General features: G+C 36.0%; 1 protein-coding gene across 1 annotated transcript; it reads right to left on the bottom strand.

The window, feature by feature from the left end:
- Positions 1-2,544: 2,544 nt before the first annotated feature.
- Positions 2,545-3,961, bottom strand: LOC136218382 (exopolygalacturonase-like). The gene is made up of 3 exons (XM_066005221.1): positions 3,488-3,961; positions 2,886-3,401; positions 2,545-2,808 (listed from the first exon to the last, which is right to left on the bottom strand). The coding sequence occupies exons 1-3, from the start codon at positions 3,959-3,961 to the stop codon at positions 2,545-2,547; spliced, it is 1,254 nt and encodes a 417-aa protein (XP_065861293.1).
- Positions 3,962-24,336: the final 20,375 nt, after the last annotated feature.

The following is a 24,336-nucleotide window of genomic DNA, read 5'->3' as shown; positions in this document are numbered from 1 at the left end:
ATTTTCCAAAATAGTGGAATATATTGGCTAATTACATTATATCTCTAGTTCTTCATCCGTTCTTCGGCTAGCACCGGTTCTAGCTCAATAGTTGTTCGTGCACCTGACTACGGTGATCTTATTACCTTGTAGATTCTCCAGCCATCTCTAGAAGAGATAGTCCGGGTATGTTTATATCCTTAAGAGGATCAAAAGGTTTTATTCAATCAATGGTTAATGGACAAAGATCAAGCTATAAGGGATTAGAAATAAATTTTAAACCGCAATTCTGCTGCGCTACAGTTGATTAACTGGCTATAATCCCTAACAGTTAGTAGATTGAGTAGATATAATCACAATCCAAATAAGGAACACTGGAATTCTCTTCATCATCTACTTAAATAGTTGAAAGGTATCATGAACTATAGTTTGCATTTTACTACATTTCTTGCAGTTTTAGAAGGATATAGTGATGCAAACTGATGAGGCAAGCTCCACCAGTGGCTATATGTTTATTTTGGGTGGTGGTTCCATTTCTTAGAAGTCATCAAAATAAACATGTATTTCCTGCTCAACCATGGAACGCGAATTTATATACAATGAGTTGGCTAGTTAAGAAGAAGAATAGTTGAGGAGTCTATTAGCATATATTCCATTGTGGGGGGGGGATCTTCTGCACTTGTCTCACTCCATTATCATTCATAAATAGCTATAGCGACTGCGTAAAAATAGTGAATCTAATGGGAAGAGAAGACACATTCGCATTAGACATGGTGTAGTTAAACAACTCTTAAGAAATGGGATAATTTGAGTAGATTATGTGAGATCTGAAAGGAATTTAGTAGATACTTTCATGAAAGGGTTAGCTAGAAGAGTTGTTCTTGAAACATCGATAGGAGTGGGGTTAAACCCCATTGATTAAAGGAGGTATGGTGGACACCAGTCGTGGTCAAATTAAACTGTGTTATCCTTTTTATGCACTATATTTCTCCCATTCCCATGACATATGATCGTTTTGTGGTGGTTCATTTTAATGGACTTGATGGATCTATTTTTGGAGGATGAATTATGAGAAACTCTTAATGATTTCATATTGAAATCACCTACTTAACTATTAAGGTGGGACATGTTCTATAATAGCATTTGGTATTATTTCTAGAGCACTCATGAGAACCAAGGTGTACGCATGAAAGATCAAAAGCACTATATTTTCTTTATCACAGAACAACAAAGGTTTTCAAAGGTTTTTACATGTTGTAGGGGTCTCGGTTAAGTTTATGGAAGTTCAAGAGCAATTCACTTCTAAAATTGTAAACGGTTGTCTCACATCACTACAAATCAATTCAATCGAAAGACGTTGATACTTAAGTTTTTCAAAACCTTGTTTTTTTATTGCCGAGAAAAGTTTTTCTTTTTTTTCTTCTTAAGTTATTTTTTTATATATAAAGCCATTCATGGGGGATTGTTTGTAAAATGACTTTAGCCATTTAAGTCATGTGTTTGTCTAAAAGTGCTTGTGAAGTGGCTCTTAGCCTTTTAGCCATTTGAAGTGTTTTTCTATCCCCCATAGGCAACTTATGAGAAGTTGAAAGAGTTTATATTGTTTTGGGCTTTATGGGTTATCAAGTTGTATTAAGATGGGTTTTGGTAAATATAACGATGTGCGCGCGTCGCCCACTCCATTCCGGGCTAGGGCCGGGACCCAAATTTTAATATTTTCCAGACACGTTTTAAACCCTTTTGACTAATTCTTCAACAATTTTAGTTCATTGCAACAACTAACATCAAAATGTTAACTTCCTAATTTATCTCCTTTCTGAAAGATTGTTTCTGCTTTCTTCCCCATAACTCCACTTTCTAATGTTCAGTTTTTTTTTCAGTTAAAATATATAATAGAATTTCAATGTTTCTTTTGCATTATGTTTTATTCTCTCGAATTATCTTTGCAAACTTGATTTCTTCTAGGCAATTTTAGCCTTTGTTGTTCCATTACTTTTGACATTGAGTGCATAAGTTATGAGGTAGATATGTTAACATTGGGAAATGACCGGATATCAAATTGTGCCTCGGTCTGCCAAAATTCATTTTCAGAACAGTGGTTCCAGCCACGATACGTTACTTTTATATCGATAAGTTTTTATGTGTTACCCCTATTTTTCCATATAAAAAAAGAGTGATGATATTGACGGTCCTTATTGAATATTTTAAGAGTTTACGGACAAGAAATAAATTGTGTATATTGATGTAATTTCGTAAAAGTTTGTTATTGTTGCATGTAGGTTAAAATTTGTTATAAGTTTTTAATCTCTAATTTTGATTTCCATATATTTACTATAATATCAACTTATTGTAATCATGAGTTAAGTGATTTTCAATAAATTATTTCCGGAAGGGATGTCCATGTTGTTTCTTGTAGAGGAGATAATTAGCATATAGGACATATTTACATAAGGAAATTAGAATAAAAGATCAAAATTGAGTAATTACATGAGGAAAGGAAGATACAATTAACGTAGACAAGTAAGCATACCTATTGTGTTGATTAATTAGAAAAAAAGATTGAGTTCATGTGGTCTGCTGAAACATTAACATTCGGATAGGAATAGGTTTAGTAGGAGGGTGATGGGTGCCTATGAATTTGGGTTTAACATTGGTGTATTCAATTTTTGCGGGGGCTTGGTTTCCATTATATTTAATGTTAATGTTAATAAGATCCACATTTTGACATGGTAGTCCACTGCTACATTGAAGTTTAACACCCGTTGGACTTGATGATGTTCCTCTTATATTTTTGAAAGAAACATCATTTATCTTTACTTTTGATGCTCCCTGAATATAAAAACACTCAAAGATATTAATTAAAAGTTGAAGATGTTTTAGGTTAATTTTGTATAAAATGGAATTACCTTGTTATTGCATTCACCGGAGGGGCAGTAAAGTTGATCAATAAGAATAGGAATGGAGACATTATCCATGACAATATCTTCAAAATGCAAATTCGAAGCAACATTAGGTTGTAAAGCTGCCCATGTTTTAATTCTAATGCCTTGATCGGTATTGGAGATTTTACATTTAGAAACATAAATACCAGTGACTGGTTGTTCATTCTCGTACCTTCCTAAGCTTCCAATACTAATACCATGACCTGGTCCACATATTACTCCAGTGATGTTTAAGTTACGAGTTCCGTCCCCAATTGAGATGCAATCATCACCTGTTCCAATCTTTGAATTCATAATTCTTATCTCACTCGAACGTCCAACATGAATTCCATCTGTATTAATGCTACTTTCAGGTGCTATCACTGTTATTTGATTGAATAACATGTTGTGGCAATTCAACAGATTAAAATTAAAATTCTTGCTGTTCACTGATGTCACGTCTTGGATAATACTGTTGTTAACTGAATTAAACCTTACACTCTGATCAACAACAACAAAATTAAAACTAGTTATTCCAAAAATCTATAAAATTAATGGAAAGAGTATGTATGTATATATGTGCTTACAATGGGAAGAGGGTCACAATTAGGATCCTTAGCACAATTATTTTTCTTCCAAGCAAGAGAACCTTGTCCATCAAGAGTTCCATGACCAAATATTTTAAATCTATCAATGCCTTTGAAAGAAATCCAACGATCTCCATCAAGGTCAATAGGAGCTTTTAAGGTACCTTTAATCTCAAGCCTCATGTCAGTCTTACAAGGACCTGTTAGTTCAACCATACCTAACATATACTTACCTTTTGGAATAAGAACTTTGTTTATTCCAGTCTCCATTGCACATGCTTTTTTCCAAGCCTTGCTCAATGCCTGGCCAATGTCTATTCTTTCATTGTCGATTATACCATATCTTGTCACATCATACACATTAAGTTTTGGACTTGGCATTGCCATTGCCATTCCCATTCCCATACTAACACTCAGACTCAACAATGCACATCTTGTTAACATGTTAATCTTTAAACCAATTGGCATATGCATTTTTTCTTTCAACTCTCTATAAGAAAACCAATTGTTTGTAATTTCATCTAGGTTTTCCCGAGTTTTCATCTTCTTTCTATAATAATTTCTTTGTGATTAATATTCACCTCTTAAATATAGTTGAGGATATCATTCTTTTAGGCTCGAAAATCTAATTGAAGATTAATATTCACCTCTTATATTGCTACTTTAATTTTCTCTCTGACTTCTTTATCCTCAAATAAGGATATATTTTTTTATTTTGTAATCTTGGAAAATCTAGATGTGAAATCACCAATTGTAGAAAAAATGTGTGCTCCATATTTAAATAAAATTTATGAGATTAGCTTGTCCACAATAGCTTGTATACCATGCTACCAATATTTTATACCATGCCTCTAATGATATCAAGTACCGGAGTTTTCTTTTTATGGGAGAACTAAAATATTACCTACTACTTGTGAAGTTGATCTCTGAACAAGCTTTAAAAACAGAACTACAACTGTGGAGGATTCATTCATGTATAAGTTTTCCAATGTAGAGATAATAATGCTTTCTAATGCAGTGACAATGATTAAACAACTGGTGGAGACTCTTATTCGACCAATTGATCCCAGCTAAGTTATTCTTGTTCCAAAGTGGTTAGTGTGGAAATTGTGAAGGTTTTAAACCGAAAATCAGCAAAGGAATTGATATCGTACGAAATAAAAATGGACACGTGGAGTTTTGAGAGCCTTCAGATCCAATATTCACGTGGAAGACTAAGAGCCTTCAGATTTGTCGAACTTTTAGGAAACGTTTTCCATTAAGGAAAATCCCCCTGTCAGCTAATTGAACCCAACTAGAAGACTTCTCCTAGAAAAAAACTCATAAGAGAATACTTCTCCTAATATAAGAAGGATTTTGAAGAACTCCTAAAAAAAGGATTCAGCATCAACACTATAAAAGATAGGTATGATAAAACCTAGAGGGTATAGTAACATCACTATCTCACAAGCAATGCATTACCTTCAACCCTTCTAGCCCTTGCTTACTTAGGCATCAGAGCGAGTTCATCGGACTATGACCTCTCTTTGTTCTGTCTTGTAGGTGACTCAAGGAAGGATTCAGAAGGAGCTTCAGAAATAGAGTTAACATTGGTGCAGTGATGTGGACCGTAAAAAAACATGACTTATCAGAGAAAACAATGATGCCATGAGGAAGCCACACCAAACGACCTAAGAAAACCCCCTTATCGGAAATCCATGAAGAACATAGGGAGGATTTTGAGCCAAAAGCTGGACACCAAGGGCCACTAGAACCGCAATACTAGAGGCTAGTGGATATAATCATAGGTCGTTTTACCCAAAACCTGGCCAAAATCCTAAAAGAGATGGACAATATGAGAGTAACACATGCGGTAGAGATGATGGAGTTAAAAGAAAATTTGAGAAAAGCAGACAAAGTCGCGATGACCAAAACAACTTCGAAAAATCCAGCCATCGAACATCTTGACCAACAAAAAGATACGCCAGGAGCCCATCCCCATGCAGGAAATGATCCAAATCACGTAGCCCTTCCCGACAAAGGCAAGAGTCGGGAATTTTTAAAAGGAGGTTGCGGCAGCATTGGAAAGAAAAGGGCGGAAGCGACAAAGAATCTTCCCACAAAAACTAATCAGGTCACAAAAGACATGGAGGGAGAAATAAACCAAAAGAAGATGACAAAGATAGATCATTAGTAAAAAAACATGTATAGGATCATCCGAAAGGAAGTATAGAAAAACAAAGACAAAATCGGCACATACAATGGACCTTTGACCTTGACTAATACGTGCACACCTCTGTCAATAGAAATTCAACTCCAGTTGATGGTCATAGGGTGTTGCATCCCTACCTTTAGAGCATCTCCAACACTGCTCTTCAAACCACTGTATCGTCAAAATTAGTGAGTAGAATAGCGAGAGAGGAACTCCAACAGTGGTTGGCTATTATTTTGGCGAGAGGTGTTTTGCTCGCTTCTTTTAACGAGCTCTGAAGGCTCTTTATTTCTATTATTTAATATTAAATTCTGTCTCTTGATTTGTTTCTTTCTCTGTTCTCTATAAGAATGGTCTGCACCAGAGCTCCATCTTCTCGACGGTCGAAATTAGAGAAGTTGTCGAGGAGGCTTGGTCACAATAGGTTGCAATTGATAAATGTTAAGGTTTTTCTTGGATTATTACTCAATTTTTGGGATTTATTTTGCTGGTCAATTATTTTTTGGGTTTTTCTTGGATAACTACCCAATTTTTCTTGTAGGTTCAATTAATTTTTGGGTTTCTCTTAGTTTCTGCATGCATGTTAAATTAATTTTTGGGTTTTTCTTAGTTTTTAATTGTATGTTCAATTAATTTATGTTGATTCAAGTTGGTAATTTTTTTTCAGTTGATATGAAGAGAAAACTTGACCATTGTCTGATATGTCTCTGTTTATTGCCATCTGCCAGCATAGTTTGTTGTTTTCCATTTGAAATATTCAGATGAAGTGGATTCGTTCAATTTGTTGTTATTAATTTTTGTTGATTCATTGGGTGATTTGTTGACTCATTTCCAATTATCAGTTGATGAAGATGTTGGAATTGAGAGATGAAAAGTTTTGTTGATACTCCTTTTGAGTCTGCAGTCCTACGATAGGAACTGAGCAGATAAAGAAGAACAGTAAAACTGGACAGCATGATCAACATTTCAAGAAGTTTGTGCATGGTGGCATATGACAGTTACAAGGATATTGATTATTGCAATTCATTGTTATATAATACCTATTTAAAAGTTGATATGTATAACATGTAATTTTTCCAAGTTTTGCTGCAATTGGCAAGGTTGTGTTTAGTGGAAGTTAGAGAATTGATTAAAATTTGCAGGTTTGTGGTACTTAATTTGTGGTTTTGCTTTTAATTGATAAATAGCTAAGTGTGTATAGATGAGGCAAGTTGTGTTTGACCAAGAAAAATGTAAGTTGATCATGGTTTAATTATTTTCAATGTGTCTAACATATATAATTAGTCAGTAATCAACTTTCTATCTTTGTTGCTGTGTCTAACATGTATTTAATTTTTAAAAACTCAAACAAATAAGCTTACATGCTATTATTTTGATGTTCAGTAATAAACTTTCTATCTTTTTCAACTAATAGATTACAATCAACATCAATTAATTTATATAGGCGTTATGTTTAATTTATTCTCAATCTTCAAATTGGTTGTTGTTTCACCCTTTGTATTTTTGTTTGATAGTTGTTACCGGCCTAATATGAAATGAAAATTGTTGCATATGATACATCAGTTGTAGCTGCTTTTTTTTCCAAGCATTGACTATAGTTTCTGAGAGTTTTTGGATTTTACTTAATGTGAATTTTGTTGATAACTGCATTTCGATTTTTGGAGCATCTCTTGCTTAAATCTGACTTACTCTCAGACTGATTTTGATTTTCGGAGCATCTCTTGATTAAACCTTCGGTTAGTTGTGCTTTTAATTTGCTTGAAAATTCATCTAAACTATCAATTTGCTAAAACTCTGTTGTGTTCTTAATTTGTTCGACTTTTAGTAGCTATTGTTTTAATAAGTTGTATTAAGTTGTTAGACTTTTAGTGTCTAGTTTTCAAGTAGATTTTGCTTTAGTTGGCCAGTTTGTTATGGATTGGTATTACACAAATTTGATGAACAATGGCGTATATGATAACCATGAAGAATATACGTCACAATCACCTCAACACTCTCAAATTCCCGCCACACAAGATCAGTTCCCTTTTCAATCTCAGATTGGTTCTTCTGGAAGTAATAAACAGAAAAAGTTTGAACAAAAAATTTATGGGTAAATTACATACGTGATGTACAACCTTTACCTATTTTCACACTTTAGTGTACAACCTTCAATTTTGCACACTAAAATGTACAACCTTTTGGTGACCTCCCACTAAAGTGTACAGCAGGTAATTGTGACCGGTCAACCCGAAGTCAACGCGCCACCTCAACAATTTAACTTTTCAAAAAATAAAAAATTAACCCAATAAATATAAAATTACTTTTATACCCTTTAAAAAATCATCTTCTTCAACCTCCACCCTTATTTTCTTTCTACTCCATTTTCAAAAATTATTTCTCTCTTCAACCTTCATACTTGTTTTCTTTGTACTCCATTTTCAAAAATTATTTCTCTCTCTAACTCTCATCTCTCTCATTCTCTCTCTAACTCTCATCTCGCTCATCACTTCTCTCTCTAACTCTTCCTTCTCTCTCTAATTCTCCCTTTCTCTCTCTATAATATCTTATAAGCTAGTTAGGAAATTAATTTCATACACTGAACCACTGCACTCTCATACACAGAACCACTTCCTTTCATACACTTCACTCTCGTTTTCCTTTTGTCTCCTATCTTTGATTTTCTTCTTCTTTTTCTTTTTCGTTTTTTTCTTTTCAATTAATAATATTATAACTTACCATTACAAAGCCTCTTCTCTTCTCCTTTCTTGTTTCTTGATTTTCAGATGTGTGCATGTGTTTAGCTGCTCAAGTTTTTTTACATGTGAGTTTTCTTCTTTCCAATTTCTCTCCGTTATAAATTTTATTGGCTCTTATGTGATTTCTTTCTTGGGTTCTGTCAAGATTGGATTTTGACTACTTCCATTGATTCAATTACTTAAATCTTCAATCTTTTGATCTGGTTTTTTTTATCTCATCTGTGTTTGAATTTGGGTTCTGTGGTTATTTATTTACATTTGCATTTTGGAACCTTTAACGAAGAGAGTTATTTTCTGCCATTAAAGAGAAAGGTAAATTGTGGTCATTGTCAATGGTTTCCTTAGGAAATTGGACAAGTATTTAGCTCTTTGATAATGAAGATTAACTAATTGATTTTGTCTGATTAATTTATTGGTCATCATGGGGCCATTTTCTTAATGATTCTGATTAACTATTATTATTTCTTTGTTGGTTGTTGATTCAACAGCTTAGTTTCAATTAAGATTCTAGAATTTGATTGCTGAAAGTGAATATTGCTTGATATTCAACCTGGATTGTGTTTTATCTAGATATTGGGCATGAAGGAATGGTGAAGTAATGATTCATTTACTTCTTCCTGGCTATCATAAGTCTTCTGCTTGCTCGGAGAGAGTTGCATAATTAATTTCCTCACTAGCTTATAAGATATTATAGAGAGAGAAAGGGAGAATTAGAGAGAGATGGAAGAGTTAGAGAGAGAAGGAAGAGTTAGAGGGAGAAGTGATGAGAGAGATGAGAGAGAAAATAAGAGAGAGAAATAATTTTTTCAAAATGGAGTATAAAGAAAACAAGTATGAAGGTTGAAGAGAGAGAAATAATTTTTGAAAATGGAGTAGAAAGAAAATAAGGGCGGAGGTTGAAGAAGATGATTTTAATAAAGGGTATAAAAGTAATTTTATATTTATTAGGTTAATTTTTTATTTTTAGAAAAGTTAAATTGCTGAGGTGGCGTGTTGACTTCGGGTTGACCGGTTATAATTACCTGTTGTACACTTTAGTGGGAGGTCACCAAAAGGTTGTACATTTTAGTGTGCAAAATTGAAGGTTGTACACCAAAGTGTGAAAATAGGTAAAGATTGTACATCACGTATGTAATTTACCCAAAAATTTCTCTTCACAAGAGGATATGTTACTCATTTCTGAATGGCTAAATGTTAGCATACATCCTATACATGGAAACAGTCAAACACAACAGACATATTGTAATCGAATCGCTGCTTATTTTCATGAACATAAGCAATTCAATTCAGATCCAAATTACAACTCTTTGATGAATCATTGGTCTTCAATTAACCTTAATGTAAAGTAAGTTTCAAGGTTATTATAACCAAGTAGATGCTAGAAATCAGAGTGGAGTAATAGAACACGATAAGGTAAATTTTGTACTTATAATTTTACATTCATATATAAATGATGTTTTTTATTTATTAGATGATATTGATGTTATCTATTGCTATCAAGTATGTCAAGCATTAGAGATGTACAAGAGTCTACAAAAGTCTTCTTTTCGATACATGCATTGTTGGAATGAGTTGCGATATGCACCAAAATTTGCCTCAAACTTGTCAAAGAAAAAACCAAAACATCGCAACATATAAGCCCAACTGAATCCTCACCGTGTACTACAGATTCTAAGGGTTTAAGCGATGCACAAGATGAAGAATTTGTTTTGGAACGATGAATGGTAAGAAAAGCCACTAAAGAATTGTTTAAGAAGATGAAAAAGAAAGATAAAGAAATCGAAGATGCTTTGATGAAAGAATTTTTGCTTGAAATAAAAGAAGAACAAAATGTGACAAGAAATGAAAGGAAGGAAAGAATTGATGAGCTATTGAGATTGGAAAGGGAAAGACAAGAACGAGAAACAAGAAAAGAAGCAAGGCGGAAAAGGAAGAACGAGAACGAAGAAAGGAAGAGCGGGAAGAAATGCTTTTATGAAGAACGAATATTGTCTACTGATACTACTAACATGGATGCAGATCAAGTTGAATATTTTAGTTCTCTCAAAGCTTCCATTATGAAAAAGAGACGCATTACATGATTTCAATTGTAAACTACTATCTTTATTATTAGAAACACTAGTAAAAAACATCAAACTTATTAGAGCACTCGATAATTCAACCATGAATTTTCCATATGTGCTCAATGAGATCATTTTGGAGTTGAATATGAGCTTGTTTGTCTCGAATTTGATGATGTATCTATATAAACTCCATAATCTCTTTTGTGCAATTGTGAGACACATAAATTGTTGGAGTTTCAGCAACTGTATCATAATTGAAATCTGCAAGACTTATTTCCCGTTCATCTTTAACAATCATGTTATGCAATATTATACAAGCCATCATAATATGTTTCATTGTTTCGACATCCCAAAAACGTGATGGTCCACGCACTATTACAAATTTGGCTTGTAGCACTCCAAATGCCCGTTCAATGTCCTTTCTAGCAAACTCTTGTACAGTTGCAAAAAGCTTTCTTTTATTTTCTCGAGGAGATGCAATAGTTTTGACAAAAGTCTATCATAAAGCACTCCAAATGCCCGTTCAACGTTCTTTCTAGTAGACTCTTGTATAGTTACAAAAGGCTTTCTTTTATTTCCTTGAGGAGATGCAATAGTTTTGACAAAAGTACGATAAATGATGCGATGATGCATTACTGATCCACCATGGTATGTTTCATTATTTTGACGCCTACGTCGACGACGTTCCATAGCAGCTATAATAATATTGATTGTTGTTTCATCTTTTCCTCTTCTGCATCAAGCATTTCAACCATTATTCGTATATTGTTAGACATGACAACTTGTATAGAATGACTCAAATTAGAGTGGTGATGAGTTTAATTGTTTCACCAAATGTATCATCTATTTATAAAATCAAAATATAGTCGTTGGAATATGATTGTTAAAATATAGCCGTTGGAGTATAACATTTAAAAATAATCTCATTAAATTTTATGAATAAAATAATGAAATAGAGAGTATTAATCTTCAGAGGTCTTGTCCGCCCGACTAGCACCTAACGACTTTTACAACACTGATTGGTAGTAGTTGTTGCTTCCATGATTCTTCTAAAACTTTTGACTTGATTTACGGAATCCTCACTGTCCTATATTGGCTAAGAGCATCTCCAATACCACTAGCCAAATGGCTCTTCAAAATATTATAAAATATTACAAAGCTAAATTTAACTTTCTTGAAATGTGTGTGGTCATCCCACTCTCTATTGTATCATTTTATAAAATAATAAAATAGAGAGTGGTATAACTAGCAGTGTCATCCCACACTCTATTGTATTATTTTATAAAATAATAAAATAGAGAGTGGTATAACTAGCAGTGTTGGAGCACAAACACATTTCAACAAAGTTAAATTTAGCTTTGTAATATTTAATAATATTTTGAAGAGCCATTTGGCTAGTGGTGTTGGAGATGCTCTTAGCCAATATGGGGCAGTAAGGATCCCATAAATCACGTCAAAAGTTTTAGAAGAATCATGGAAGCAACAACTACTACCAATCATTGTTGAAAAATACAACTCCGATCAATCGGTGATTAATCGGAGTTGTATTTTTCTATTTTTTAGATTTATATTAAACACATTTAAAATATAAATGACACTATCTAAAAATAATAAATATTAATATATTTAATACTTGTTAGTTAATACTTAATAGTTGTGACATAAATATAATATGTAATAAACATAATATATAAATATAAATGTCACTACGCCAAAACCCTCTTCAGACGACGGTTAAAAACCGTCGTCTCGCTAGATATAAATCTGTCACGGGGCTCGCTGCCGTCTATTGCACCTTCAGACGACGGTCAGGTTCTGTCATGTTTCGTCATCACACATGACATTAGCTTATTTTCTTACTGTCATCTTACCCTTGTTACGATGCAGCTTATTTATTACTGCCGTCACCTTTAATGTCATCAAATGACATTCTAACAATTAAAACCGTCAGGTTAGCGTGAGGGAAATTGGCATATTTAATTTGAGATGATAGTTCGTATAATAATTTCTGCCATTATAGCCTGTTTAGATGGCACATGTCTTAATCAATCATGTCAAAGGATTTTTTTTCATGTGAAAGAAACATTAATTTTAATGTCTTTTTATTGCTGTTTAGATGACATTTTTAAAAATTAAAATGTCACTTTATGTCTTCTTCTTCGTTTGAATTTCTGGTTTTTATACCTGAATACAGAAACATTCTAAAATATGAAGATTAAATTCCGTATATCAATGGTTTTAATTTTATTGGAGACCAATACTCATAATATGTTTACATTTGTGCCTAACGTCAATCCATATCTTGAATAACCAATACATTTCTGAATTAAAACACAAAAAAATAACCAATCTTCCATAAGTCAATCCATATCTTGGAGTAATAATTAGGCATATAATCCCAAAGGTCTTGGTATCTGCAGAAGCCAAGCAGATCATTAATATTACACACAACCCTAAACTCAGTAGTAATTACGTGACCCTTCCCCTTTCACGGCCTTTCACTTACCACAATTATATCACTATAAATATATGCATCATAATTCAGAATCATACCTTCAATAACCAGAAAACTTACCAACAATGGATCCCCTTGTTGAAACTCTAGGAGACATAATTGCTGACTTGAATAAGTTGTACATGGAGAACCCATAGTGGCTTCTGGCCATCAATGGTACGTATGTCAATCCATAGTTGTTCTGTAACCCTTCTTGGTTTCTTCTATTGTATTTCTAATGATTCTTCTTGGATGATAACGTATAGGTCCTCTCGATGGTAACTTCTTCACATGGTTGATCAGGATGAAAGGCCCCCAATACATCCTATATGGAAGGGGTGTATTTGAAATCAGAATCAGCTACCCTCCGGATTTCCCAAACAGACCTGCAAGAGTAATATTAACTCAGATCAGTAAGATATAATCACCTACATGAAACATACACTAATAAATCTCTCCTCTTATTCTCAGTTTTGGTTCCGGAATAGGATATATCATCCTAACGTGGCTCCTCAGGGGTCGATTCAACTTCCCTGTATCCTTAATAACCATCGCTTTTCCACTGCCACGGTATAATGCAACCATTTATCTATTTCATTTGATAAACATACAACATCATATTTTTTTTCTAATTATTCTATGCATTTTGTAGTGTCTGTGGCACATATATGATCTACTTCTACAGCCCCACAGTGAGGAGCCATATCCTGGGCAAGAAGCAGTTGCTGAGCAATACCGCAGCAACAGGGAAAAGTATGAGGGGATCGCCCGGATATGGACTGAGGAGTATGCAAAGTGGATATGAGGGTGTCCATATCTCCTAAACTATCTTGGCTAAGAGAAAGGAGAATCGGAAGGCAATGTGAGCTCCAAATGTGGTTCTCATTCCAATTCGAAATTTCCTTTGTATAGTCAAAATAGTTAAGGAGCTTTGGACCTTTAATTCCCCCCCTTTTGTAATATATAACATAGAGCTTTGTGCTCCTAAACTGACCCTTTTATAATGCTCCTTCCACTTGGTAATGAGGGTTATGATGATGTCACCACAAGGGACTCTGTTTGTGCTGAATATGAAGGGTGTTCAAATCTCCTAAGCTGTCCTGACTAAGTGAAAGGAGAATCGAAAGGCAATGTGAGCTCCAAATGTGGTTCTCATTCCAATTCCAAATTTCCTTTCACTAGTCAGAACAGCTAAGGAGCTTTGGACCATCAATTACAACCGAAAGGCAACACTCATCCCCCCTTTTGTAATATAACGTAGAGCTTTGCTATTCAGTTTGTATGTATGTGCAAGTAGACTAAACTGACCCTTTTACAATGCTCCTTCCACTTGGGTTGTACTCGTGGTACTCTGAACTTGGTAATGAGGTTTATGATGCTGTCAAAACAAGGTACTCTATTTGTGCTGAATGCATCATAAACCTATCACCATGTTTAATGTTGTTGTTACGATATCAAACCGAGTGGAAAGGAACATAGTAAGAGTATGACCAATGCACATACATAACCCTTTATGTAGAGCTTGTTATTCAGTTCGTATGTATGTATATTCTATCTAATCAAAATATATCTTATCATTTGGAAGCCATATCAGTACATGCAATTAGCCTAAACAGCCACTTCTAGCCGTATAACTCATAGGTGTAAGAGTAGTGCCAATCTCAATGAACATTCAAAGCTTTAGAGTATGCATAATCAGCCACATGCTTAATGACCCTTTTACAATGTTCCTCTAATACTTGATGCATGATGAATAAGCTACATGCCCAAATGAACAATCGTACACATACTCATACATAACCTCAAACATAAACATCAACAGAACATCATACATAAACATGTTTCATACACATACACATACTCAATCACTTCTAGCAATATAACTCATAGGTGTAAGAGTAGTGCCAATCTCAATGAATATTCAAAGCTTTAGAGTATGCCTAATCAGCCACATGCTTAATGACCCTTTTACAATGTTCCTCTAATACTTGATGCATGATGAATAAGCTATATGCCCAAATGAACAATCGTACACATACTCATACTGAACCTCAAACATAAACATCAACAGAACATCATACATAAACATGTTTCATACACACATACTCAATCACTTCTAGCAGTATAACTCATAAGTGTAAGAGTAGTGCCAATCTCAATGAACATTCAAAGATTTAGAGTATGCTTAATCAGCCACATGCTTAATGATCATTCATACATAAACTCTATGAGTCCTAGCTTCCTAAAAAGTTATATCTAACCAATCAGTTCATACCAATCATTTCATCATCACCCACAACATCATACATATATGTAATCGTTCAGTTCAAACCCACATAACAATATATATACTAAATCAGGCTAGTTTCCTAAATAAATGAGTTCTAGGTTTCAAAACAGTACATCAAACATACATAATCACTTCTAAAGGCATGACCAATCAGTTCAAACCAACATAACATTAATATATATTCAGTAAGTTAAAGATAAAAAGGAATCAGATGAGTTCATACCATCTACTGTATCAGGCACTGTCTTGCCCTAGATTAAAAAAGATAAAGACCCAAGCTTTACAGTAGTGAATCTAAATACAATAAAATCAGTGTAGCTAACCGAGAGATCTAAACCTTTCAATGATAGGTCTGAAAATCACAAAATCATTATACCAGCTGCTAAAATCGACCTACACCAAAGTAAATCGAATGAGGAAAAGATAGAGTAAGGAACAATGATACTCTAAGGCTTTGTTCTTTATTACTGAAAAAAACTGAACTGAACTGAACTGAACTGAACTGAACTGAATGCTACTGAACTGAACTGAACTGAACTGAACTGAACTGAACTGAACTGAATACTGAACTGAACTGAATTTAAATGAATGCTACTGAACTTAACTGAATGATACCGAATTTAATCGAACGTAACAATAATGATGATATTAGACTTTAAAATAATTTAATGATAATATTGGACATTAATAAGCTTATAATAATAATAATAATATTATTATTTCTACCAAAAAAAATAATATCAATAATAAATAAACATATTATTAAAGATTAAACTAAATTAAATATCAAATAAAATCTAGGCTCGATAAAATCCTATGACATTAAATAAAAATGAGTCTAATTTAAATTAAAAATATAAATTACATACAAACACAAATTTATATATAATTTAAAGCCTATGAAATTAAATACAAATTTTTATATGAATACACACTCTTAACTTTTTATTACAATTAAGTATTAAGGTACAAAAATACCTTTAACGTTTTGGGTCCGGGGTTATTTTACTCCTAACGTCTAAATATGAATTTTCATATGAATACAAAATCTTGACTCAATTTATCAATGTTAAGGGTAAAATTGCTATTGGCTTCTAATATTAGGGATACAATTGCACTATTTGAGAAATTAAGGTAGTTGAGCCAGTTAATTTTTTAGAGCATTGTAATGTAAACGTATTAATATAATATTTATTTACTTTTCGCAAAATTTGCAAATAAGTTGCACCAAATAATTATAATTATAATAAATAATGATAATATATATAATGACAAAGCATAAATTATATATAAATATAATTATAATGAAAATAGATAAATTAATATATAATAAATTATAATAATTATAATAAATTGCTGAAATTATAAATAAATAATGATAATAATAATAAATTATATATAAATAATAATAATATATAATAATTATAATAAATAATGATAAATTATTGAATACTGAAACTGAATACTGAAACTGAATACTGAACTGAACTGAACTGAACTGAACTGATTACTACTGAACTGAACTGAACTCAACTGATTGTTACTGAAATTAAGTAATAAAGAACAGGGCCTAATACAGCTAGGAACGAAGAAAATATGGCTTACCAGTACCGTGTTTCGAGCTCACCCAGTGATTGCATGTTCAAATCAACCATGGAGATAGAGCGGGATGAGAGGGATGAGAGGGATGAAGCTTGCGTAACCTAAACTGGGGTTTGGGATTGAGAGAGGGTTTATATATCAGCTGAAATTTCAGTCAAATGATATAGAGCGCCTAAAATTTGGTATGGCCGCGTAAGTGAAATTTCATTCGCCACTTTTTTGTTTTCGACATACAATGACATTCATTTATTAGAAGTGACATTTGTTGAGCGCATCAAATTTAACGAAAACGCGCGTTTTCTTTGGATGATAGGATTCTGTAATCGTAATGTTGATAACATCCGCTAGGGAATATGAAGGACTAAGCTGGAGATATTCCCTAGCGAAGAGGGCTTAAAGGGAGAAAAGGCCCGCCTCCAAGATATATGGCGAACAGATAAAGCTACGGTGTCGTCTTGAGCATTCCTTCTTATGATCCGCCACATAGCACATAACAGGAATACGATGTTGTCTCGTAGAGCTCCACTTATGATCCGCCTTAGTTGGAAATACGGTGTCGTGCCAGGGCTACTTACAATCCGCCCAAGAGGGGCAAAAGGGGGATTCGCCTCATATGGCAATACCCTTCTAGAAGAAGCAGAGGATTACTCTATCATTTAACTAGCATTAATGATGGCTGAGAACCTGCCAAAGCTTAGAGGTTAGAAGATGGAGTTAAACTACATTGAAAGAGCATTACTCTTCGTTAAAGAAACATTAAAGAGAAGGTTATTACAGTTATCACTCAAACTTGTATAAATACCCTTGTAACATGACAGTAAAGGTACACTTACACACTCTACTTAAGCTTTGCTTTGTCATTACAGTTTATTCCCTCAAGAAGTTTACTGACTTAGGCATCGGAGTGCCCCCGGCCGATCCCAACGGTGCCTCCCAGGGACGCTTTACGGTGCTGCAGAATCTACACAATATCAATTGGTGCGGTGAGCGTGGAATCCTAATATTAATAGGGTTACATGATGAACATTCAAACATGTCTTCAAATAATCCCATGGGGAATGTCCCTACCAACGAGGACCTCAATGATAGCCCTCTTGAACAAATTGTACCACATCCTGATGGCACGGTGCAACCTTCACATGAATGGTCTCCCGAGTCATTTCTTGACCAGATGGTGGAATTTGTTCGACGGGAACTAGGCAACGAATCGGCTGATAAGGCGCGCGATATCCTCAATAGAAACGATGTGACAGAGCGGGCTAGAAGGGTGCTTGCGGAACAACAACCCCAAGGAGGAGCCGCTAGTGCAGGTCCAATAATGAATAATTCTGAATTAAGGGATAGATCGAGTTCACGTCACAGACGTTCACCCAGACCACAAGAAAACAACAATAAGTGTCGAGATGGCAAATCCCTCTCTCCAGACAGGTTTACAGCAGCGGTAGAGGCATGATTCCAAGAGGAATCCTGAAAGCAAAAACAGAATGAGGAACGATACGCTCATCAAGTAAATAGGCATTCGCCTTTCACCGCCTATATTATGGGATTCAAAACAGATGGATGCTACAAAACCTCCAACTTGTCACAGTACAAAAAAGCAAAAAATCCTGAAGCACATGTAAGAAAATACAGGGAACTGATGGACCTAGGAGGAGCAAATGAAGGGATCCTTTGTAGAATGTTTTCTAAAACATTGAGCGGATCAGCCTATGGATGGTTCGAATCCCTAGCGGCCAGATCCATAAATAGTTGGGAAGAATTAAGCCGAGAATTCTGTGTAAAGTCTACAGGTAGCATCCCCTGCAAGGTGTCTAGCAGAACACTATATGATCTAAAGCATAAGGAGGGCGAACCATTGAGAACCTACATCAATCGATTCAATGACTTGTGTACGGATATAACAGACATTGATGTAAATACGGCGATAGAGGCCATAATAAAAAACACGAGGTGTAAAAGATTGCAGGAAAAATTGGTTATCCATAAACCAAAGACGATGGTGGAATTAGTTAAACGCTACAAGAGATTTATGGAAATTGATGACATCAACAGAAATAATGAATCGTCAGGCCATAATTCACCAGAAAGAAGAGACTATGGAGGATCTAGCAGGCGCAAGAATAGATGGGCAGATGCTAGGCCCAGTAGACGTGAGAACAAATGGACTGATAGCAAATGGACGAATCAAAGAACCAAGCGCCCCTCCAAAGGCGGATCTCATTTCATGCCTCTTAACACTCCTAAGAATGAGGTCCTATTATGGCTAGAGAAGAGTAGATTCAAAAGAGATGTCATATACCCTGATTTTAAAGGCGAACAGCTCATCTCGATGGGAAAAAATACGAAGGCATATTGCAAGTTCCATAGAAGGCAGGGCCATGATACTAATAGGTGCCTTGCGCTGGATAAAGAGATTGAAAAATTAATTGAACGAGGAGTGCTCAACAGGTTCGTTCAAAATGAACAAAGTGAGGGAAAAGAAAAAGAAGGTGGCAAAAGCAAAGGAAATGGAGTGATCAACGTTATTGCAGAGGGACCTAGATATCAACCGCTTGCTAAAAGGGCAAGGATGCAGGATTCTGATAAGGCAGCTCTCAATAAACCTTTTGCCGAAATTGGATCCCCTAATGGGCCTCACGCCGATGCGCTGGTAATCATGATGAACATTGAAGGATGGGATATGAAGCGTGTCATGATTGACACCAGGAGTTCGTGCAATGTAATCACAAGAAGCGCATTCGCCAAATTGAAAATAGATCCAATGCAGGTGGAAGCTACTATTGTGGACATCCTATGGGTGACCGGGCATACTGTCCAAACCAAGGGACAGGTAATGCTGGAATGTGAGATCACAGACGGAAACCAGACTTGGAGGGGAGAGCAAGAATTTACCATCCTGGATGGCTGACTGGTGCATAACGTTATCTTGGGAAGACTTTTCCTCTCGGAAGCTGCCGCCCTAATATCGGTACGCCATTTAACTATGTACGTGCCAACTGAAAAAGGCAGAATAATGGTCAAGGGGAGCCAAAAAATGGCTCAAGAAACTTATACGGTATCTCTAACCATACACCCCCAAGAAGATAACGATGAACAAGAAGAGGAGGAGAATATGAACACAGCTGCTCTAAGGGAAACTGAGACATGCCTTATCTCTAAAGGAAAGAGAGTAAAAATTGCAAAGGGGCTGCACCCAGAGATCAAGGAGGCAATTATGCAAACACTTGTTGAATGACAGGAGGTTTTTGCAGGTGATAGTGAAATACTAAGAGGAGTAAGCCTGGGTCTCATTACTCACAAACTCAATACAATGGATGAAGTTACACTGGTCACAAAAAAAAGAAGAAATCATGGGCCAAAGAGACAGAAGGCGATAGAGGAAGAAATCGCAAAACTCAAAAAGGCGAATGCGATAGAAGAAGTCATTTATACTGAATGGCTAGCGAATGTGGTTCTAGTTAAGAAAGCTGGCGGAACATACAGAATGTGTGTCGACTTCACGGACTTGAACAAAGCGTGCCCGAAGGACAATTATCCACTACCATGTATTGACATTTTGGTGGATGGAACGGCAGGGCACGAGGTCTACTCTTTCACAGATGTGAAATCCAGTTATCACCAGATACCTATGCATCCCGAGGACAGAATCAAGACATCATTTATCACACATCAGGCGACATATTGTTTTAAAGTGATGCCTTTTGGCTTAAAAAATGCAGGGGCCACGTATCAACGCATGATGAACAAGATCTTCGAGGATAAGAAGGGTGATAACTTCTCTATATACGTTGATGACATGATCATCAAAAGCAAAACCATGAAGGAACATGCGGCGGACATCAAAGAGGTACTCGATGTATTAAAAATTCATAATATTAAGCTAAACCCGGAAAAATGTACGTTTGGTGCCACATTTGGCAAATTTCTAGGCTATCATTAATCGCCAAGGAGTCACGACCAACCCTGAAAAAGTAAAGGCAGTGTTAGAAATGAAGCCACAAAAAAACCTTCGAGAGGTGCAGCGCTTGAACGGGTGGATCATTGCTCTAGGAAGATTCATATCTTGCTCCACTAGACGATGCCTCCCCTTCTATGAATTGATTAAGAAGAAAAAATATTTCGATTGGAATGATGATTGCCAACAAGCCTTCGAAGGAATAAAGGAGTTCATGTCTAAACCACTGCTGATGAGTAGGCCAACTAAAGGTGAGGACCTTTATTTATACGTCTCAGTTACAGAAAAAGCAATATGTGCGGTCATAATCAGGGAGGAAGAAGGATAACAATATCCTATATATTATGTGAGCAAGGTGTTGAAAGATGCTGAGACAAGATATTCAAAACTAGACAAAATGGCGTTGGCGGTAGTAGTCACTTCCATCCGCCTGCGCCCGTATTTTCAAGCACACACCATCATAGTGCGAACGAGTATACTAATGAGGAAGGTGTTGCTGTGGCCAGAAACATCTGGCAGGTTGATGGAGTGTTCCATACAACTAGGCGAGTTTGACATTCGGTATGAGGGAAGCGTAGCGTTGAAAAGCCAGGTTTTGGCAGACTTTGTCAACAAATTCACGGAAGAATTCACAAGCTTGCCAAAAGTCAGAAAAGAGGAATGGACAATGCATACAGATGTAGCCTCTTCAGACGAGGGAGCAAGAGCAGGAGTAGTAATAAAGGGACCAGAGTATGTTCGAATTTGCTATGCAGCCAAATTAGACTTCACTACAACTAACAACGCGGCAGAGTACGAAGCCCTAATCCTCGGATTACAACTATTGAAGGAAGTTGTACCAGAACATATAGTGATATACAGCGATTCAAAGCTGATGGTGAACCAGGTAACGAAGAATTTCCATGTTAAAGATGAAACCTTGGTAAAATATATGGAAGAAGCAAAGAGGATCCTATCTATACTAGAGGGCAAAGACATGAAGTGGGAAATAGTACACATCCTACGAGAATCAAATACGGAGGCGGATCACCTAGCCAAAGCAGCCTCCACCAAAAGTCAATGGCAAGACCTCACATGTCCGTTTTCAATCAAAACGAGACCGACATTTGATAAAGAAGAAGTGGCGATTGTCAAGTTGGCTCAGAATGATTGGAGAACCGCCATATTGAAGTACCTGGAGGAAGGAATTTTGCCTGAAGAGAAGAATCAAGCTAGGAAGGTGGTCAAGAAGGCCGCTCATCATGCTATTATGGAGGATCAGTTATACAAAAAATCCTTTAGCCAGCCTTGGTTAAAATGTATAACTACAAAAGAGGGACAAGATGTTCTCTGGAAATTGCACGAAGGGATATGTGGAGCGCCTCACGAGGTGCATGCTACGATCTTTAGAAAAACAAGATTAGCAGGGTATTATTGGCCCACAACTGAGAAAGATGCTAAGAAAATGGTAAAAGAATGCCACAGTTGTCAAATTCACGCAAATGAGACACATGTACACAAGGCGCTTCAAAGACCAATCGTAGAAGGCTGGCCATTCGCTTCCTGGGGCATTGATATAGTAGGACCCTTCCCGCCTACCAAGAGACAATACAAGTTCGTGATAGTAGCAGTAGATCATTTCACCAAATGGGCGGAGGCTGAACCTGTTTCAATTATCACTGTCAAACGAATGATAGATTTCCTCCATGACAACATTATTGGAAGATTTGGCGTACCTCATACCATTGTCATAGATAATGGGATGCAGTTCAATTGTGAAGAATTCAAGAAATACTGCACAGATTGGGGAATCACCAACAACTTCACCTCCGTTTATTATCCGCAATCAAACGGGATGACCGAGATTACAAATCGTATGCTTGTCAAGGGGATTAAGAAAAGATTAGGGGAAAAGAAGAAAGGCTGGGCGGATGAGTTGATGTTAGTCTTATCGGTGTACCGTACGACCCCTAGGGTGGCAACCGGAGAAACTCCGTTCTCCCTCACTTATGGAGTCGAGACAGTTCTCCCCATTGAAATCAAGAATCCTAGTGGGCGAATCTCCTTTTATTGCGAGCAACAGAATGAAGAGAGGCTTAGACAAAGCCTGGATGATCTTGAAACAAAGAGGGATAGGGCTTCTACTAGAATCGCCGCCTATAAACAGCGAATCGCCTCATATCACAACAAAAACGCTCGCCTAATGGAGCTAAATAAAGGGGATTTAGTCCTGAAGAAGGCGGATAAAATCCAATCGGCAGATGGAAAAGGCAAGTTAGGCGTAACCTGGACGGGACCATACCGTGTAGCGGTTAAAATTAGAGCCGCCACCTTCAAGCTTGAGGAGATGGATGGAACAAAAATACCAAGAACTTGGAACATCCAGAATCTCCGCAAATACTTTCAGAAGTAGAAGGAAAAGGGCATTGAGTACTCTTTTTCCTTAGAATAAGATTTTTTCCCAATGGGTTTTTTCTTGTTATAAGGTTTTAATGAGGCTCATAAGAGAGGCTATTCACAAATGTAATAAAAGGCAAGCCATTTCTTGCTCAATAAATGAATTGTTATTAAAATTAACTTTTTCTTGCATGTTTATCTTTAGCACATAATACATAAATGTCTTCTAACTAAGAGGGAAGACATAGATTCTCCATTTGTGTTCTCCATTGTTTCTCCCGTGGGGAGATTTCATACGAAGTCCCTCCATATCAGGGCAAATTCTCTTCCCCGTGAAAGAATCTTTTTAAAGTCCCTTCATAGGGCGGATCCAAAATTATAAATGTCCCGCAACGGATAGACACTTTTTTTGTAAAGTGGTCATTTAGATATCCTATTAATGGGCGGATTGTCCTGCGCAAAGGAAATCCTTAAAAGCTTATCGTAAGCTTACTGGGGGACGGTTGGCCACCTACCCCGAAATATGGAGGAAAAGTTTAAGTACTTGATAAAAAGTGATATGAAGAAACAAGTCTGAAATAATTAAAGAAGAAGTTCAGAGAATAAGTCTAGACACTTATGGCTCTCCCAAAAATCATATAACTAAGTGAATGCTTAAAAGTAAAAAGGCATGCACCCAAAGGCAAAAACTTCTTGAGGAGAAGCAAAAGAAATATTAAATGTGCAAAAAGATATTGTAGCATTTTTACATCAAAAAGACCCTAAGTAGTAAGGTCATTAATATTATCATCAAGAGGACAAGAGCTTGGGTTAGCCTCAACGGGCTTCGGCATAGGCTCAGGAGCAGGATTATGTTGGCTTCTTGTTTGCTCATCCGCCTTAGGAAGATCCTCATCAGGCGCAATATCGCCATCCTCCAAAACATCCTCCGTGTCCTGAACGACGTCCTCCAGATCAATGATCTCTCCACTTTTCTTTGGTATGGCAGGAGGGGCAAAAGCTTCTTTGAAGATAACCACCCTAGCATCCTCCTAGGAAGCATAGTAAACTGCCTCATTCTCGGAAGGCACCTCCACTTGGGGATCGTCGATGCCAGCATCCGGAAAGTCTTTCAAAAGAGCTGCCAGGATGCGTTCGCCG

This window comes from Euphorbia lathyris, chromosome 1 (genome assembly GCF_963576675.1).
Source record: "Euphorbia lathyris chromosome 1, ddEupLath1.1, whole genome shotgun sequence".
Classification (NCBI taxonomy): Eukaryota; Viridiplantae; Streptophyta; class Magnoliopsida; order Malpighiales; family Euphorbiaceae; genus Euphorbia; species Euphorbia lathyris.
The sequence above is the reverse complement of the archived record's forward strand: the minus strand, read 5'-3'. Positions and strand labels throughout refer to the sequence as shown.

Bases quoted from the DNA above. Each gene is read 5' to 3' on its own strand.
- LOC136218382 (XM_066005221.1), bottom strand. From the start codon at position 3,961: ATGCATATGCCAATTGGTTTAAAGATTAACATGTTAACAAGATGTGCA. The intron at 3,402-3,487 runs GTAAGCACATAT...GTTGTTGATCAG, and splicing joins ATTGTGACCCTCTTCCCATT to AGTGTAAGGTTTAATTCAGT. The intron at 2,809-2,885 runs GTAATTCCATTT...TTTTATATTCAG, and splicing joins CCGGTGAATGCAATAACAAG to GGAGCATCAAAAGTAAAGAT.